General features: G+C 40.8%; 1 protein-coding gene across 1 annotated transcript in view; it reads left to right on the top strand.

The window, feature by feature from the left end:
* Positions 1–17,352, top strand: part of LOC120518814 (deubiquitinase DESI2) — a 139,181-nt gene extending 121,829 nt beyond the window's left edge. Inside the window, exon 5 of the mRNA XM_039741798.1 lies at positions 16,390–17,352. Within this exon, the coding sequence (XP_039597732.1) occupies positions 16,390–16,632 (243 nt within the window). The 3' untranslated portion in view covers positions 16,633–17,352. The remainder of the gene's footprint in view (positions 1–16,389) is intronic.
* The last annotated feature ends 3,527 nt before the right edge of the window (positions 17,353–20,879 follow it).

The following is a 20,879-nucleotide window of genomic DNA, read 5'->3' as shown; positions in this document are numbered from 1 at the left end:
TTTTGGTTTTTCCAGATGAAGCACAGGCAGGTCAAGTGACTTGCTCATGGTCACATAGTGGTGTCAGTAGTGGGATTTATCCCACAACCTCAGGGTCTGCAATACAAAGCCTTAACCACTACACTACACTGCCTGATTTAGTGCCATTCCTAGGATGTCATCCTGGGGTGGGCATTTGAATAGTGAAGGAGGACAATTAAATACGCCAAAATAAGTTAAACTTTACTTGTACAAAATTTTCAATCGAGAAACTTAATAATAATAATTTATTTTATTTTTAGGTGCCTTTCAAGGCACACAAGGACACCTTACAGAGCACATTAATAACAGCAGTCACAACATAAAATTAATAAAATGTTACAGTAAAATAAAACCACGATAAATACAATAATAAAATTTAATTTAAATTTATCCGCTAAAATTATCAGACAGAATAAGCTAGCTTAAAAAGATGTGTTTTTGGATGAAGAGAATCAGCATTACTAATGTCTTGGAGAGAGTTCCAGAGGCGAGGAACCGCTCAACTGAAAGTTCTAAACCCCATGGTAGTCAAGTGAGCAGGAGGTATAATAAGATTGATAGAGGAAGAAGATCTAAGGATACAAGAAGGAATGGAGAAGTGAAGAAGATCAGAAAGATAAGGAGGTGCCAGATTATGAAGGGTCTTGTAAGTAATAAGCAGAATCTTAAAATCAATGCGGTATTTAATAGGGAGCCAGTGAAACTGCTGAAGGACAGGAGTAATGTGTTCAATGGAAGGGGTTCTGGTAATCATACGAGCTGCAGCATTCTGGACCAACTGGTGTTTGAAAAGAAGTTTGTGAGAAAGACCAGAAAGGATAGAATTACAATAATCAATACGAGATGTAACCAGAGCGTGAACATGAATAGCAGTGCTGGGAGTTGAAACAGATGGGCATAAACAACTGATATTACGTAGATGGAAATATGCAGACTGAGCAACATTTTGAATGAAATGTAATTAGTTCTAGATAATATATAGGGTGGTCCAGATTTAATTATGCAATTTTCATTACACTATAACTTAAGTTTATTACATAGAAAATCACCTGAAAAATCCAGGACCATCGAGAAGTGTGAGAACTGATGACATGAAGAATCGTTTTCACACCAAATTGGAATCGTCCCCGCATAAATCAAAGTCATCCAGACGATCTGGATCTGCATAATTAGATCTGGACCACCCTGTATGTACCACATTTGCATAACAAAAAGAAGTTTCTGTATTCATTTCCAATATGAGCCATCATGAACCTATGATGAAAGGAGCATTAAACTGTGTTTTAAACCCTGATTTAGACAGGTCATCAACATCTGCGCTACAATGTCAACAGCAGCTTCACATTTACATGATTTGCTATTCCTTGTGGTTACCGTGTAATTTTCAAATTGCCTTTGCTTTTTCAATTACCCTCATAATTTTCAAATTTATGATGAAATCTTTGGGCTGAACTAAACTGTACTCTTCTGAGTCAATTCTCTGTTTTACTTCAGTTTATGTAGTCTTTACTTTGCTTAAGGATAACATTGATGAATTTAACCTCCCAGATTAAAAATATTAAAGGCAGGAACAAAAATTAGGTTGGGGGCTATATTAAAGGGACAGTGGGGAGCAAGTGAGACATGAAATACTGTCCCATTTGTGATAAACTAAACCTGAACCAAGTTCATTGCATATTTGAGAAATGACACCTGAACTCAACCAAACCCAAGGATAAAAGTTGTACTGTACTTGGAAATACATCTCAAGTTCTAAACTGCACCACAGAGTGGAGTCACTGCTCCTCCAGATTGAGAGGAGCCAGTTAAGCTGCTCTGGGCATTTTCGTTCAATTATATGTCAGTCAAACAAATCCCAAATCAGTGAGAACAGTTTTAGAATGACTATTGTTTCCTAGTTCAGGTTACGATTAAGTTGGCTTGGTTATGTGGATAAGAAACTGTTCATACTTGACATTCCAAATATTCATGCACACTTTGGTGCAATTTCTGTTATTTCATTTTTATTTTTTAAAAGCCTTAATAATGTGCTGTAAAACAGTCTTTCTCAACCTTTCTGGTGTCCGACTTTTCGAGCTGTCCCTTGGTGAACTAAGTGTGATGGTCAGAGCCCATTTCTTTGAGTCTACGTTTTAATAGTGAAGTAAACGTAATTACAGTTTGTTTGACCTTCTCAACTTTAAGCCCATCTGTGAGCCCACCAAACACAGCTGTTAGTGGATTAGAAGGGATTTTGACACCAAGTGAAAGGCACTTAAAAATTTTGTCCAGAAAGATGATAATTTGGTGCAGACTTCTTTAATACAAATATTAATTTACCTAACTAGTAATATCCATCCCTCTTTTGCTAACGATTTGCAAAACCTGCTGATTTACACACCTTTCAAGTCACAGAAAAATCCATCAAACAATGCCTGGTCTTTTTTGACTGGCATCAAATCATTAATAACTTCTGATATCATCTGACAAAATATAGCCATTGACCAAGACGACGGACTACAATTTAAAAGATGACCGTATAATGGCCCAACTAGAAAGACGCTCCATCTGGAGGGGCTTTAAGGAAAATTCGTGCAGGAGGTCTGTCCTTCTCAAGGTGCAGGTCCAAATGCCACCCATCTTCCAGAGCCATCCACTTTTATGAAGCCCCATCTGGAAAGTGCAGGTCCGGCTCTGGATGGGATTAGGTACTCTCACTGGGCATCTTCTCGGAGCTGCAAGTGAAAGAGAAAAGACATTGTGGAAGCTGGCCCGGACACAGACAGGCGGACACGCTGATGTCACCCAACACACGTTTATTTAACTCCATTATTTACAGTGCAGCGACCCAAAAAGTCCCCCAAAGTCTTGTCCACAACACACTGCCTTTCTTTCTTCAAGCCATCTCTTTGCCTCCTCCTAAGACCTCGTTCTCTACACTCCCGACTCCAGCCATCACATGAAGGGAGGCGGCCCCTTTTCTAAGTACCCGGATGTGCTCCAGGTGTGTCTCCCACCAACACGCCCCAATGTGGCGGAAGTGCCGGCTGCAGCCCCAGAAGCATTCCGGGTGTCCCTGCTCCTCTTCCCCCCAGCACTTCCAGGTGTGGTGGAAATGCTGAGGTCCAGGGCTCCAAAGGCATAGGGGCGCCCCCTGGTGGTGACCAGAGGCCCCTATAGGGTGGAGCTTCAAAGCTCTGTACCCGTGGCCCCCAAAGGTACCAGGGCGGTCGCCCCCACATGGTCTGGGGAAGGCGCAAGCCCTCCACCAGTCCTCCTGGGTGTCCCGGCCGGGTCGCCACTCCAACCATCTCTGACAACATTTAGCAACAGTGTCCATCTCATCATAGAGTTGTATCTCTTACCATAGTAGTGCCAGGAAGCTGATCCCCAGATGCAATTGTGTGACTCCATATCGATTTAAACACTCACCACTGCCTACTGCCCAGCCTGTCTATTGGCTATGAACTGACTAAACTGAAACTGCAACATCTCAAGTTTAGAGCTAAATGGTGTTTTGTCTTGCTAGAGTTCTCTATTACTCTACTTTCCCCCTTAGTATTCTTTATTGTGTAGCCTATGAAATCATTAAACGGACACAGAAAGAGGCAGCCACCTATATACTTAAAGCAGGCTGCCTAAAAATGAAGGTTGGTTCAGAGATTTGCAGACTTCAGTCCAAAAACAAAGAGCAAACAGACAGGTAAATATGGCAGCTTTAAAGTAAGGCAGGGGAAGTGACATCATCGGGACTGGAACCAGAAGTGACGTAATCGGCCAGACGCCGGAAGTGTTGCTATCGGATCCAGGTGAAATTTCCTGTGGTCTGTCTGCCTATGAAAAAGAGTAAGGATTAGTACACTCTGCCATCCCTTCATCTGGCGTGGAATTACTTTTCTTTAAGCCTTTTAGTTGCCTCCCATGCATACGTGTGTGACAAACTTTTGTCAGAATTCCTCAAATCCCATAGACTTAGCGCTGTTTATAAAATATTGTACTTTACAACTTCTCCCCACCTTCCCTTCTACATCTATAATCTCAGGAAATTAAGTAGAGTAAAAAGACAAGCAGGAGTTAAGTTACAACTTTAAATGATGTATTATTGATAATACAGGTAAAATTCCATTGCAATGAACTTCCAGGGACCTAAAAATATTTTGTTGTAATGAAAATTTCGTTGTAATGAGATTCTGTATTTGTTGCTGTAGTGCTTTCCTTAACTGTGTCCAGGCGTCTGCAATCATTCCCATAGCTTCATTTGCATTAATTCCTGTCTACAAGTTATTCTGATGAGAATTTTTCTCAGCATTTCCTTGTAATAATACACTTTCAGGGTGTGAATGATGTCCAAATCCAATGGCTGAAGCACTGCTGTGCAATTGGGCGGGAGGAATTCAACGCGAACATTATCTGAATGCGGAAGCATGTTGTGGGCAGCACAGTTATCAATCAGAAGCCGAATCACCCTTTTCTTCTTCTTCATATTGTGAGGTTTCTGAACTCTTTTGGGATCCCCCCCACCCAACAGGAACATCATGCTGAAGTACGTCCCGAAGCATGATTGCCATGTCTGTGGAAGATTGTTTGTCCGTTGCTGGGGCAGGGCAACAGCAGGCTCACAGTTGTCCTTGTCTTATACCCCAAAGCACGAGGCTGAGTCTCAGTACTTTAGCAAAGCCAGCTTTATTCAGCTTGAAACAGGAACAGCACGGTTATTTATTGTAGCGGGATATGCCACTCTCCTATAAACAGACACAGCAGTCAGGCAGGGTCGTGGCCAGGTTAGTGGCCAAGTAATCCTGTTCCCTGCATTTACAATGTTCCTTGCATCACCCATTAAGATCTTTTCTGTTTGCTTTGGTGAAGAGCCACAGCAGAGCTGTGAACCTGCTGTTGCTCCAGCAACATATAAACAGTCTTCCACAGACACGGTGATCGCACTTCGAGAAGCTCTTCGGTGTGTTGTCCAGTTGACGGAGGTCCCAAGAGAGTTTAGAAACCTCACATTTTCTTGAATGAGTGCCGCTTTAATAGGAATGTTTCATGAATGAGCATCACTGAACCACATAAAAACGGCTTTTTCGACATCTTCAAATGCAGCAGTTTGCATACATTTGCAACCCGAGATTTTTCTTGTTTTTTTTTGCTTGGTCTTTCAAGAAGGTTGGCAGTGTCAATGGCGAAATTCCATATTCTGGAACGTCTTTTTCTTTTTGCCGCAATAGACAGCTGCAAAAATGTAAAGTTATTTTTCTAATATGTAATGTTACCGTTTTTTCGTGTCTGCTATTTCTGTAGGACGGCGACAATGAGTTAAATTACAATGGATGTTTTTCAAATGTTGACGAGCAATAAGCAAAAGGTATTACTGAAAACCACTGAAAACAAAAACAGCAAAAAAACAGTATGTGCAAAGTTCGAAGAAAGAAGTTTTTTTTACAGTGTTTCTGCTTGGGGATCGCTGTCAGCACAACTGAGCTGCGACCACTAAACTAACTGCTCTGTGGATGATTCATTCAGGCATTTCCAGGTCTTTTGGGCACTTCGTTGTAATGAAAGTATCTGCTGAATGTACTTCGTAGTAACAAGATTTTTATAGACTCGTGTCATATATGGAAAATGTCGGGACCATAAAAATACTGTGTTGTAATGAAAATTTAATTATGAAGATATTCATTGTAATGGAATTTTACCTGTATTCTTAAAATAATAATAATAATAATAAGCAAAGTACATGTGAATATTGGCAACCATACAACCTGATAAATTCTGATGTGTAGTTTCAGGTGTTTTTACTCTATTACTCTACTTTCCCCTTTTGTATTTTTATTGTGTAGCCTTTATCAGAATGCTTCAAATCCCATAGACTTATCACTGTTTATAAGGTATTGTACTTTATAACGTCTCCCCACTGTCCCTTCTACATCTATAATCTTAGGCAATTACATAGAGTAAAAAGATAAGCAGGAGTTAAGTTACACTTTAAATGATTTATTATTGATAATATTCATAAATAATAACAACAATAACAAGCAAAGTACATTTGAATATTGGCAACCATACAACCTGATAAATGCTGATGTATAGTTTCAGGCAGCACACAGACTTGTTAGTTACTTAAAATGTCTCCAGTTAAGTCATCATTTTTGGTCAGTTTTCTTCAGAACAGGCTGCATGCCTGTCTCAATATGGCTGCTAAGCAATGGTTTTCAGTGTGGTTTTCTTTTCAGTCTATGGTGTGTGAGATGCTCCTTCATTGTGATGGTGTGGGAGAGAGAGAGAGGTAGGGGTAAAGCAACCGAATTTATACATTCTCTGTCCAAATCCTTACACCAATAGGGCGTTGTGCTACAAAATGGCCTCTGATTCAAACCAATCCCAAATAGCCATACTTCAGACCAATGAGGACACACAATACCTTTCACACCTGTCCCCAAAACCATTTGTTGAGCTGATGCTTGCCAGCTAGGTAGTCCGACTTTCCTGTGGGGGTTGATTGAGAGAGTCTAGAAGAGAATCACTCAAAAAACTGGCACCCAACCTTGCAGCAAAATTCCTCACACAGTCATAAAGACTTGGGGAAGCGGGGAGGGGTTAGGTAAACATCAAATCATTGCTGTTCTTGTCAATGATATAACACTAATATTATATTACTTTGTCTAAGTTACAAATAAAGACATAAAAAATACTTATCAACTTATATACAAAATTTCACAGACTTGTACTTACTTTAAATGTCTCCAGTTAAGTTAACATTTCTAGCTTTCTTCAGGACATATCACATGCCTGTCTCAATATGATTGGTGAGATGTGCTTCTCAGTGTGGTGTTCTTTTTAATCTGTGGTGTGTGAGATGCTCCTTCATCGTGATGGTGTGTGTGAGAGAGAGAGGGGTAAAGCAGATAAATTATACATGCTCTGTTCAAATCCTACAACAGATACAGTAGGGCATCATGGAACAGAATAGCTTCTGATTCAAAACCAAACAGCCAACTTTAGACCAATAGAATTCTGGTGTGACATATTCCCCTAGTTACTGGCTTATTTTCACACCTACCCCCAAAAACCATTTGTTGAGTGAAGCTTGCCAGCAAGGTAGCCTGGCTTTCCTATGGGGGTTGATTGAGAGAGTCCTGCAAAGAATCACTTGCCAAACTAATTTTAGGCACTTATGCCAACCCTGTCATAAACTTCACTTCCTGACTCAGTCCTAAGGACTTTTGGATTAGACATGAAAGCATATCAATGAAATAAAACACTAATACAGTAATCCCTCCTCGATCGCGGGGGTTGCGTTCCAGAACCCCCCGCGATAGATGAAAATCCGCGAAGTAGAAACCATATGTTTGTGTAGTTATTTTTATATATTTTAAGCCCTTATAAACTCTCCCACACTGCTAACATTATTAGAGCCCTCTAGAAATGAAATAACACCCTTTAGTCAAAAGTTTAAACTGTCCTCCATGACAAGACAGAGATGACAGTTCTTTCTCACAATTAAAAGAATGCAAATAGATCTTCTTCTCTTCAGGAGCAGAGAATTTCAGAGCGAGAGAGAGAGAGCGCTCGCAAAGAAAAGCAAACAATCAAAAAATCAATGCTTGTGCTTTTAAGTTTGCCGCAGCATTTTTTAGAGGAGTGTTAGTATCTTCTAAGCAAACAGCCTCTGTGCAAACAGCCCCTCTGCTCACATCTCCTCCGTCAGGTGCAGAGAACGTCAGAGAGAGCGAGATTAAAGCAACAATCAAAAATCAATACGTGTGCTTTTGTGCTTTTAAATATGCCGAGCACCGCAATAAAGCGGCATTTTTTAGAGGAGCGTCAGTATCTTTTAAGCAAACAGCCTCTGTGCAAACAGCCCCTCCGTCAGGCGCAGAGAATGTCAGAGAGGGTGAGAGAGAGGCAGAGACAAGCAAACAATCAAGCTCCGCGCGGGATGCATATCTTATAGCATTGAGGAGTTAATACGCAATACATGCTCTGATTGGGTAGCTTCTAAGCCATCCGCCAATAGCGTCCCTTGTATGAAATCAGCAGGGCAAACAAACTGAGGAAGCGTGTAGCATAAATTAAAAGACCCATTGTCTGCAGATATCCGCGAACCAGCGAAAAATCTGTGATATATATTTAGATGTGCTTACATTTAAAATCCGCGATAGAGTGAAACCACGAAAGTTGAAGCGCGATATAGCGAGGGATTACTGTATTACATTTGCTTTGTCTGATTTACAAATAAATACATTGAAAATATTTATCGACTTATATACAAAATTTCACACCATAACAAATGGCTTTGAAGTGAAAAAAATCAAGCCAACACACATGCAGACATTTCATGACTTGAACAGCATCCTGCAATTCTAACCATTGTGTGGCCAGGTGTTTGCTCGTCAGTGCAAGGACAGCAAACAACTCAAAAAATTATTCTCTGCAAACATGCCTGCTCTTTCCACACCAGGATTCTGCATTTCTTTGAAACAGGACCATCATATTATTGTAGTCTTGCTCCACAGAGTGAATGGAGCACACAGGGTTTCTTGGGGACTTTAAAAAAAATGAGTATGGCTCTCCTCAGCAGTGGGTGAAAATCAAGACATTATGTTTTTAAACATTATAAAAACACTTTGAGACACTAGTCCTGAAACAGTTCCGACTCCTGGTTATAGACTATTTTGATCCTCCGCAGTTTGCTTAATAGGCTCATAGAGGTGTGGAGGATGCTCTGATCTATGTGCTCTACAGAGCCTACTTCCACCTGGACAAAGCAGGCGCCACAGGCAGGATCATGTTTTTTGATCACTCCAGTTATGAATCTTAATACCACTTCAGTCTCCTAGATCATGCACTACCTGACCAACCAATGGCAGTTTGTGAGACCTAATGGCTGTGTGTCAGAGATGGTGGTGTGCACCACAGGGGAACATTAGGTAACTGTCCTGTTTCCCTTTTTGTTTACCCTCAATACAAAAAGACTTTCAGCATAATATCAGCTCTTGCCATCTACAGACGTTGTGCAAAAACTCATCCATTATAGTTTGCATCCATAATGGCGACGAGTCATAGTACAGGAGGTTGGTGGAGGACTTTGTCTTATGGTGCAGGAAAAACCAACATTAGCAAGATGAAAGAGTTGGTGGTGGACTTTCGGTGTGTCAAGGAGTCCAGTCGTCATTTGCTGGGAGGAAATGCGGGTGGTGCTGAGCTACAAGTATCTGAAGGTCCAAATGAATAGCATACTGGACAGCATGACAACACAATGGCACTGTCAGAGTTGACTGTACTTGCTGAGACTCCAGTCATTTGGTGTATGCAGCAAGCTGCTAGATGTTTTACCAGTCCATTGCAGCCACCCTATTGTTCTATGCTGGGGAAGCAACCCATGTTCAAAACACACACACACCCTGAACAAACATAATAGGAAAGCCCTCTCCATCACAGGGCTAACACTGGAGACTGTTGTGGCAAGGATTGATGCCATCATGAACAATTCTGCTCTTCCCCTCCAGGGGGACACATTCTTGGAGTATTTCTAGCCACAGGCTCCATCCTTCATGGTGGAATAAGAAGTACCTCTGAGGATCTTGTTTGTCCTTGGCCATTCAGAATTTTAAGGCTCCCTTCTTTGACTCCAGCCAGAAGCCACAAGAAAATAGTACAAACTTCAAATTACTTGTATTTTTAGCATGATGTATATCGAATTATGTCATTTTATTTTATTATGTAATATTGTACTTTGAGTATGCACCTTTGTAATTTATGTTTTTTTTTTTTTGCTTCAGTACGCTTTTGACTTTTCCCTTGGGGATTAACTTCCTCAGAGTAACATTTTGTCTCGAGGAAACATGCAAAAAGCTTGGCATTTTTTGGCTTGACAAGCTACAGTACATGTTTATTAAATCTGATCTTTCTACTGTAAAATGTGCAAAACGCTAAAAGTACAAAGTCAGAAGTGTATAAAGTATAATAATGATACAATAATGATAATAATGAATAATAATAAAGAAAAATGCTAATACGTATACACTGTTAAAATGTGTTGTTTTTGTTGTATGTCTTGAAATACATGATCCAACGTCACAGTCGGCACAATAGTAGTGTGATTCCTTGTGGATTTTCTTTCCAGACTAATCAGCTTTTGAACAGCACACTGCACATGTGTGATTGACATGAGCGTCACTTTTGGATTCATCAGAATTTCGATTTCATTGCCTGTAGACAGATTCACTTCGTCATCACTACTCGTATCACTGTCAAGAGCAGGCTACTTCTGTGCACCTGAAAAGCATTTCTTAATGAGACGCCATGATGAGGCTAGGAGAAGACGTGTCTGCACCATTGCCTGGGTAACACTCGGGCCTGACGCTTACGCAATTCACGCCTATATGGTTTCCCGAGCAACACATGGTACTAATGCTGTTGGCACTTTTAAAACCCGAGTAATCCTCGGGTCTATCGTTTACACAAGACGCATCTATCTATGCAGTTGCCCAAGTGACGCTCGGGACTAACAATTTTAGCACTGTTTTTACAGACCGAGTATTGCTCAGGTGGTTAATAAAATATTTCTAATCTAACCAAATCGAACCTTGTGCTCAATGCATTCTAGATGTTGGTCTTCTTTGTTTTTTTTCCAGTTACTGCTGCTACTTTTAAGGGAGGTAATGGTACTGGACTTTTTGTATCTTTTAGCAGGCACGTGCTTCATGGCAACAACTGGAAAAAGCATGATTAAAAAAAAATTGCTAATGAAGACACCAGTATGGGTTGTTATAAACATTTTAATCTTCTTTTTTCGGCTGCTCCTGTCATCTTGTTCCATATCTTTCTGTCCTCTGCATCTTGCTCTGTTACACCCATCACCTGCATGTCCTCTCTCACCACATCCCTAAGTCTTCACTTAGTCCTTCCGCTTTTCCTATTACCTGGCAGCTCTACCCTCAACATCCTTCTCCACGCATGTCCAAACCAATGCAATCTTGACTGTCTGACTTTGCCTCCCAAATGTCCAACCTGAGCTGACTCTCTAATGTACTCATTTCTAATCCTGTCCATCCTCATCACACCCAATGCAAATCTTAGCATCTTTAACTCTGCCACCTCCGGCTCTGTTTCCTGCTTTCTGGTCAGTGCCACCGTCTCCAACCCTTATAACATAGATGATCTCACTACCGTCCTGTAGACCTTCCCTTTCACTCTTGCTGATACTCGTTTGTCACAAATCACTCCTGACACTCTTCTCCACCCATTCCACCATGCCTGCACTCTCTTTTTCATCTCTCTTCCACAATCCCTCTTACTCTGCAGTGTTGATCCCAATTATTTAAACTCCTCCACCTTCGCCAACTCTACTCCTTGAATCCTCACCATTCCACTGACCTCCCTCTCATTTATACACATGTATTCTGTCTTGTTCTCCTCTCTAGAGCATATCTCCACCTCTCCAGGGTCTCCTCAACCTGCTTCCTACTATTGCTACAGATCAGCAAACATCATAGTCCATGGGTACTCCTATCTAATCTCGTCTGTCAACCAGTCCATCACAACTGCAAATAAGAAAGGGCTCAGAGCCAATCCATAATGTAATCCTACCTCCACATTGAATGCATCTGTCACTCCTACCACAGACCTCACCATGGTCACACTTTCCTCATACATATCCTGTACCACTCTTACGTACTTCTCTGCCACTCCTGATTTCCTCATACAATACCATAACTCCTCTTGATGCACCCGTCAAATGCTTTCTCCAGGTCCACAAAAACGCAATGCAACTCCTTCTGGCCTTCTCTATACTTCTCCATCAACAGTATCAGAGCAAACATTGCATCTGTGGAGCTACTTCTTGGCATGAAACCATACTGCTGCTCACTAATCCTCACCTCACTTCTTAAATTACTGGGGAAAGCATATTATTTATTTTGCACAATGTCTGGGGAGGTTGTGCCCCACTGAAAATAAATCTATTGAATCAGATTTAATATCAGTGACATATCAGACTTTGTTTTGCCGTAAGATCTCATTATCGCCGTTCACCTTGAAGGTGTTGTCCTATACAGTAATTATGGAATGTGTAAAGTTCAAGTTCAGCACATCAGTAACACGATTTTTAAGAGTTTCTAAAGTGGAATTACAATTCCAAAAGTCAGTGAGTGTTAATATCATTTTGACAGTACACATCTACCATTTATTTACTAAACTAAATCATGATGTTGTTCAGGATACTCCTGTTCAATTTAGTTTTTTTACAAAGGGTTCCAGTTGTACAGCACAAATGCACACTTTGTCCCATTAAAGACTGGAGGTGAGTGAGTTCTGCCGCCAACTCTAAGACCATGGGATACGCTCAACAGTGCCCCACCCGGCAACTCTAACCCTCCTACCGCATCATGGGATACGCACGACAGAGCCACGCACGCCAACTGTAACCATCCTCCCAAGTCCAGCGTCGCTCTCGAGGCACGCAACAACTCACCAAACACAACCTCAGTTGCTTTCGTCTGTGCAAAAGTCCACATGCACCACTGAACCACATTGACTTTACACCGCACGCAAGACAGAGAGCCACGATCACCAACTCACATAGCCCCGCCCGCCAACTCTAACTAAGGCCAAGAGACAGAGAGCGCATGCAAGACAGAGAGCCACACCCGCCAAAGCCCGTCCACCAACTCCAACTAAGGGCAAGCAAGACAGAGAGCAAGATATTTTTCAAGAGTGCTTTAATATTGTCTGAACTTTAAAAAAGAGTTGAAGACTTGCAAGTGACTAGCACTCGAGCAACCAAAATTCGGGTTTAGGAAGATTTTTTTGTTTTTTAATTCTAATTTGGCTTTAGTTTGTAGTTGGCTAGTGCTTGGGTAGCAATCTCAAAAGAAAAAAATGGCCGCACATTGCACAACTTTTAGTCAGTGGGGAAGACAGATTAGTGATTGTGTTTAATGGATCTCATCATCTTGAGGATGTCAGGCCGCACATCTAAAAAAATGCATGGTAAGACAAATTGCACGACTACTTTTAGTCTTTTCATCAGTGTTTCACTTTTCCAAAGTGTGGAGAATTTGACACTTTCTGAGTGGCAATAACATGCTTCCTGACGGTGCCAGTGCATTTGTGAAGGCTTTCCTGGTATGACAAGTTCAGCCAGAATCTCTGCCTTTTTATTTTCCTTTGTCCATTCTATCAAGGTGCCACAAACCTGAGCCATCAGATAGATGAACTTCTCTTCTGTTTTCAACATCCAAAAGACGTGTGTTCCTTCTTTCATTTGGCACCACATTGTATGCTTAGCCCTTCCTGGAGAGCGCTCATTGGTTGGCACATCTTGCACACATGTGAGCCCACCCCCTAAAACTCGAGATCAGGGTGAGTTGCAGACTGGTCTGACTTGAGTTAGTTGGGACATCAGACTACACAACTGGAAGTCACAGGAGAACGCTGCTACCCCCAACCCCCAACCCCCCAACTTGCTAAAATTATGTAAACAAAGGCTACGACTGAAAATCGCTGGAAGAGTCATGCAGTGTAACAGGACTACTTGTTTCTTCCTTAAAGATAAAGATTATGCTGCTCCCAAAAAAACTTCCTTCAGTTTAATTCAAATACAACAAGTGTGCATGAGGGGACACCAAAACAGACTTGTGCCCGTTTCAAAGTTGCTTATTGCTTTGCTCCAGTCCTCCATGTCCCTGAATTAGATTAGTATGGTTTTGAGAATGTTATGAATCTATAAATACATATATATTGTCACACATGTGTGCATCAGGGCAGTCTAAGGGCTTAATTGGGGTAAAGTACAGAGGCAGAGGTTGATATGTGGTATTAATGCCTTTTCTTAATCCTTCACAGACCACCAGAAGGAAAAAACAACTGAGACTCCTCCCACTTCCTCCTCTTCATCACGCCCTCCGGCTGATGTCATTTCCTGTCCTCTACCTATAAAACCCAGGCCTCCTCTCCCCTCCACAGTCTGTATTTTGACTCAGTCTTTTGTTTTTTGCTATCACCTACAGTATATGGGGTGGAGTCCCCAAATCTTTATAGTGGTTGTTTGTGCTTTGTTCACAATATAAAATGCTAAGGTGTATCCATCTGCCGCATGATTACTTGCAAACTACTTGGTTTTAATTGAAAGCTTATAGCCTGATACATGCTGGTGAAGCAACACATTTGAGGTAGCAAAGGTGAAGCTGGCTTTGTGTGTTTCTTACGGCAAACTGATTGAGAAGGTGAAATGTCAGAAAGACTAAGAAGAGCATTGGCATCTGCTAAGCGGCAAGCAAATTGCAGAAGCCAATTATACAATAGGAAGAAGAGCTGCAGTGAAGCAACCTACTGGTACTCGATAGAACCTTAGTCTTGGTCTAAAGATGAATCAAAAGATTAGGACCTGATACACTTTGAAAGTTAAAAAATTTGGGATTGCGGCAGCCTCAGGAAAGAAAAGTGATGAACAATGTGATATGGCAGAAAGAAAAGCAGCACCATTTGCTAAGCACCTTACTGCAGGACAGAAATGTTTATTGTAATAAAAGGACAGGACATGCCAGATATGTCTTCTGAATTCATAATCAAAAGTGGAAGCTGTGAACGCGGCCGTGTAAGCAGACCAAGATAGGCAGGGAATAGGTTAGGGTACCAAACTGGGTCACCCCATATAGTCAGAATAAACAACGAAAAATGAACCACTCTTGGTAGAAAATAGTCACAAGGGCTTTGTAAAGAGCTAATAATTAAAGAAAGAAGGTTAGCTGGTACAAGTCGGGCTCTGCCCTACTCCAAGGCTAGGATCCAAATGAGATTCCTCTTTCCAGATGGGGATGCCTTTTATATCATCTTCGTCAGGGTGTTTTCCTGTGTTCTAGGAATAGGAGAAGAGATTGTTAGCATTGGAGTCCCCTCTCGTCCCAGAGCAGAAGTGCTTACCTCTCCAGGGCCAGGAAGACGGGTCCCCCGGCACACATGTGTGACAAAGTATTGTATTTATTTATCTTTGGCCTTGACCTTTTTCTATGTAAACTACCTTTATTTGAGGACCAGAGATCCCTGTGTTTCCTAGTGAATGTTAACTATTAATCAGACTTTACTGCAAAAATAGGATAGTGAACGTGCTTGCTTTTATAATTTTCTATTGTTACATGTAATCGCATCTAAATCTGATACCTGATTCCACAGTCATTACTGTTGTACTCCATATTGATTATCTCAGTACCTAGGAAGAATTCACAAATGAAATGAGGTGATCTCCACCTTCAAGTCATACCTCTATTACATGCAAGAAAAAAATTGAAAAAGTTTCTTTTTAATATCTAAAGTATGTGATTTATATGAGTACTAGACATTAAGCCCATTACAATAACGGGCGCTAGAACAGTAGTGCATAAACATTTGTATGAACAGTCTATATTAAATGGCATGTTACCTTGTATGTGGCTGTAATATGTGTCACTGTATTGTGTGCCTTTAATTTTCTCTCGTAATATTGGTTTGTATTTCTGTAAAATGCCTTTAATTTGGTCTGACAGTAATACAGTGGAACCTTGGTTCACGACCATAAATCATTCCAAAATGCTGGTCCTAACCTGATTTGGTCGTGAACCAAAGTAATTTCCCCCGTAGGATTGTATGTAAATACAATTAATCCGTTCTAGACCGTATGAACTGTATGTAAATATATATATTTTTTAAGTTTTTAAACACAATTATACCATTGAATGCACAACGTAATAGTAAACTAAATGTAAAAACATTGAATAACACTAAGAAAACCTTGAACAACAGAGAAAACTAACACTGCAAGAGTTCGAGCTATAGCCTTATGACCCGCTCGCTAAAAACTTTTTTTTAAAGAGTTTTAAGCACAGGGAAAAAAAATGAACATCTGAAAAATCAGTAATTTATTAAACAACCAAGAAAAGTAACATTGTAACAATGCACGCGCGTATGTGTGTGTGCGTGTCATGCGCGCCTGTCTGTCTGCCTGTGTGTGCGTCTTGCACGCGTGCGCCTGTCTGTCTGTCTGTCTGTGTGTGCGTCTCGCGCATGCGCGCACCTGTCTGTCTGTCTGTCTGTGTGTCTGTGTGTGTCTCTTGCGCGCACATCTGTCTGTGTGTGTGTGCGTCTCGCACGCGCCTCTGTGTGTGCGTCTCGTGTGTGTGTGTGCGTGTGCGTGTGTGCGCGCACGCACTTGTGTGTCTCTCTCTCTCTCTCTGCACAGGGAATCCACAGGAAGAGACTGAACACGTGCCGTGTGGCCCTGCGCATGCGCACTTCACCAGAAGACACACATACATGGACACCTGGATGCACACAGGGGTTTTATTAAAGAGGATGATTAGAGAAACCTGGGTGAAAGCTGTAATCAATTTACGCATTTTTCTTTTTCACTTTCAGCTCCTGTGTGGCAGGGATATCCCACGCTGGGTGAATCGCCTGGCCTACTTCAGCTCTTGTATTCCCTTTCTTCAAAGTTGCCTTCCTAAGGAGTGGTTGACCCCTGCTGCCCTTCAAAGCCACATCAGCTTGGAACTGCACAAAGAGGAGCAGGCCAACTCGAGCGAAGATGAATCACCAACCAGCGCAGCCGGAGCTGCGGGGCCAGGAACGTCACGCAGCTGCCGCCATACTCGCGTGTGAAATCGTCACCTTCCTCCCTCCATTTTTCTAATTCTGAAAAGGAGCTGGGGGACTGCCGCATGTCATTTGTTCACGCCTTTAGAAGGGTTTTTTTTAATAAGGCACTTTGACCTGTGGCTATATGAAGATACAGATTTCCAAAACGAAATCTTAATTTAAAGCTTGAGTAAGCTTGTAAGAAGAAGCCAATGAACTGCACTCGGACTCGCTTAGTGTGGGATCAGACAAAGACTGGGGATCTTTTTTTAACGGACCAGCATATTACAGATCTGGAAGCATGATGACATCATCCTGCTGTAACAGGATTTTACAAGTTGTATTTATTCAAGGTGTTATTTCTGGCTCTGTGTGTCTAAAGAGATACATTTAAAAAGAGACTGAATGCCGTATACAAGAATGTATACTAGACCTTAAGACACTCTTCGTGTTTGCTATTGGAAACCTGATACAAATAAAGATTCTTAGTGCTTTTCAGTGTTTACATCAAATCTTTAACTTACTGTAACTACCACATAGATAACGTTTACCTTAATTCTGAGTTACAAGAAGCCGACAAACAATGAACCTCTTACTTGCCTGCTTACCTATAACACCCTGAAAAGGGCAGAACCACACAGCATCTACCAGAAGGACACAAATTTAATCTGTCTTTAATACTGTGATGTGGCGGCCCTCCATACCAGGAATGCAAAAATGTTGCATCCAGAAAATGATGACTTTATTTCAAAAAAATTCCCCCACCAGATCCACAAATTTCACATTCACAGTTTTGGTTATTCACAATTAAATGAGAATATTTTTGTAGTTTGCCAAAAAATTGCAGAAACTTATAGACAAGGTGTAAGCCAAAAATACAAAAAAAATAATACTGACAATAGTTTGTATCACTTTATATAAAATCCAATGTTTGTCTGTCTGTATTTCTGAAATTGAATTGGAAGGGTAAAGCTTTTGAAAATATGAGAAAATAGAATTAGCCAGTGGGTGAACACTCTTCATCATTCCTTGCCCTCAACACTGGGGGCTCCACAGTCCTTTGCTGTACTCCCTCCATGGCTTCACACAGATTGTTGATGACACAACTGTGGTGGGCTTAAAATATATATGCATAAAATCCAATGTCTGTCTGTCCTCTTTTCACGAGAGAACTACTTAATGGATTTAGATAATTTTTTTCTATAATTTGCTTGAACGTTCCGCGTGATTTTTTGAATTCTCTCATCACGTTAAGATTCATAGTTTGGTTGTGGTACCGATTTATTTGCACAAATCCGAGAGACAGGCAGTGGGGCAGAGACCTCCTCACTCATTCTCCAGCCTCGGGGCATATCTTACCTTTTCGCTTACTAGCAAATGAGAGAAATACTTAATGGATTTAGATCACGTTTTTTTCTATAATTTGCTTGAACATTCCGGTTGGTTTTACAACTTCTCTCATTGCACTAAGAATCATAGTTCGCTTGTAGGACCAAAATAGTCGCACTAATCCGAGACAGAGGCTGTCGGCCAAATTTGTGGCTAGTCCTCAGGAGTGGGGACCTGGGCAGCGTCATCCTCATTCATGCGCATGCCTCCTTTCAAATCGGTCTACCTTTGGCCATGTTTTGGTGCACACCTTACCTCTGTTTAGCTAGCGATACATGCTTAAAAATCAACAAACAAAGGTTGTCCTGTTTTACTACTACACAGGAAGACCCATGGCGGACAGCTAGTAATATATAAATATTAGTGTTTTTTTTTAATTCATTAGCATAAGTTCGTACTCTATTGTTTATATTAAAAGTTATTTTTGGTAGAAAAAAGAACTGTGGGATCTACATCGTTACCTTCCTCCTTCACTACTCCCTTAGTTCTCCAACAGATCTCCACCCAGCTGGTCTCGCAGCATGGAAGACTAATAGCGGGGTATTGATTAATGCGGTAAGGGGGGGCGAGACCAGGGGGAGGAGGGGTTGGAGAGGTTGCTAGAAAGTTGTGTTTGGGGTTAGGAAGTCGGCAATTGTTCAAGTAAAACTTTAGTGACACTTTATCATGTCAGTCGCTACAGTATCAAAGAAAAGATAGAAAAGATCACATTACCGCAAACAAAAGGTGATTAATCATCAGAACCAGGTGTAACTGAAAAAAGAGCAGGACAAATCAAGGTCAGAAATAAAAGGCAAATATTAGACAACAAGGTCTTTTTGCATTCGCATCATTCAATGCACAAAACGTGGATTTACACAATAATGGACCATACGCTATGAGAAGCTGTGGTCTCGGAACAGTTAAAGCAATGACAAGTTGAATTTCAAAGAATCCACAATTCGGTCAGGTGTATATTGATGATCACGGAGAAGCGATGCAAATTTTAACAGGCAAAAAGAAAGGTAATGTATATATTCTGGGAATAACATTATACACCAAAGGAGATTGTGATATGCCATTCGTATTAAAATGTTTATAGTTTACCATGAGAATAGCTATTGCTATGACAATCAACAAATCACAGGGACAAACATTAGAAAAAGTCTGATTATTTATTAGAGAAACAGAAACAATAGTCACTCATGGGCAGTTATACGTTGCTTTGTCACAATGTGTCTCCAAAAAATATTGTTTTTAATTAAGTTTTAAAGTAAAAACCCAAATAATGAAATTGAAACAATTCCAAAGAAAAAAAAAATGTAATTGTATATCTGATTAATCAAACACAGGGGTTGGTGAGCAAAGCGAGCAGGGTGCGAAGCCCCCTAGTCTAACATAAAAACATCCATCCATATGAAATGAATACATAAATCATGAAGTAAATGCAAAATTAAAAAAAAAATTAATGACATAGTTTAAACTTAAATAATGACCTCAAACCTGAGCTTTTAACAAAATACTGCTGCTGAAGACTGATTTAATTAAAATAATATGAATCTCTTAAATGGGCATACGTTAAAACTTATGTTAAAACTCTATAAATACTATCCTCAACTGTTCATCACCATCAACAACTTAATAATTATACTCTAAACAAGTGTTTTTCAACTGGTGCACCATAGAAATAATGGCGTAGTGCTCCTGGGTTAGACCTGTGAGAGACACACTCCTCAGGTGGTCAAGACCAGTCTATGGAGGACAGGATTACCTGGAGAAGCTGACATAAAAGCATTCCTGAGATTTCTGTTTTGCAGACGCAAAACTTAGAGAGCACTTTAGCAGCCAGGAAACAGGTTGGGGGTCCATCTTCCTGGGTGCTTGTTCGCCAGCCACAGTGGTGTAGCTCGTGCCGCTGAGGGTGGGGTGGTTGCTTCAATTTGCCACCCTCCAACATATCTGAGTATGTTAACCTATTTAAGAACAAAATTAAAATGACATATAGAGAAAATTTAAGATAACTTTTGCAGAGATGTATTCATATATAGAGAAACAGCAATAATTTTTCACATATAATTATTTACAAGTATCAACTAGAGAAGAATATGGTATAGACGCACTGATAAGCTGTGGTCCAATTATTAGTTTAATATAATTACATTGTGGAAACTAGAACCAGGGTAGTGTACAAGTGATAGGTGGGGATGATTTCTGCACCCAAGAACCCATTCAGATTGATAATGAAACAAATTTATAAATTGTAAATTAGTTGTTTATCTTCCTAGAAATTATTATCAGTATAATGATTATGTTTTTTTTTCTTATTGCCTCATAAATTTCAACTGCTGTGTCTGATGCCGACACAGAAGGACAGTCTGAAAATTATTTTTGAAGCATTTGTGTATAAAAATCAGTGATTTTTACTTTTATCATTCACAAGTGATATTTTTCTGAACCCTGCTGCTTACACACAAATTGTACTGAACCTTTTGGACAAAAATGTTGCCCCCAAAAATGTGCCACCTGGGGCGGACAACTCCTTCCTCCCACCCATAGCTACACCACGGGCTAGTCACTCTTGCAGAGTCAAAGGACAGTGGGCATACGAGTTGCCTCTAATGCTGGGTCAGTGGAGTGAGGCAGAGAGAGGTATGAGTTGGCAAAGGGAGGAAGCAGCTGGAAAATTTATCACTAAGTGCTGTGTCTATGAATGGCAATCTCTGAACTGCTTTTTTTGCCACGCCCTTTCCTGTCCCTTTGGAAAGTTTAGCATGTCTTAGAGATTTAATGCTTTTGTGCTTGGTAGAATTGTGGTGTGCCTTGCGATTGGGTTACAAAAGGTGTGCCACCTTCGAAAAAAGGTTGGAAGACCCTGCTCTACCTACACCTTTGCTCCAGGCATG

This window comes from Polypterus senegalus, chromosome 18 (assembly GCF_016835505.1).
Source record: "Polypterus senegalus isolate Bchr_013 chromosome 18, ASM1683550v1, whole genome shotgun sequence".
NCBI classification, from domain to species: Eukaryota; Metazoa; Chordata; class Cladistia; order Polypteriformes; family Polypteridae; genus Polypterus; species Polypterus senegalus.
Note: the sequence above shows the minus strand (reverse complement) of the source record. Positions and strands in the feature narration are given on the sequence as shown.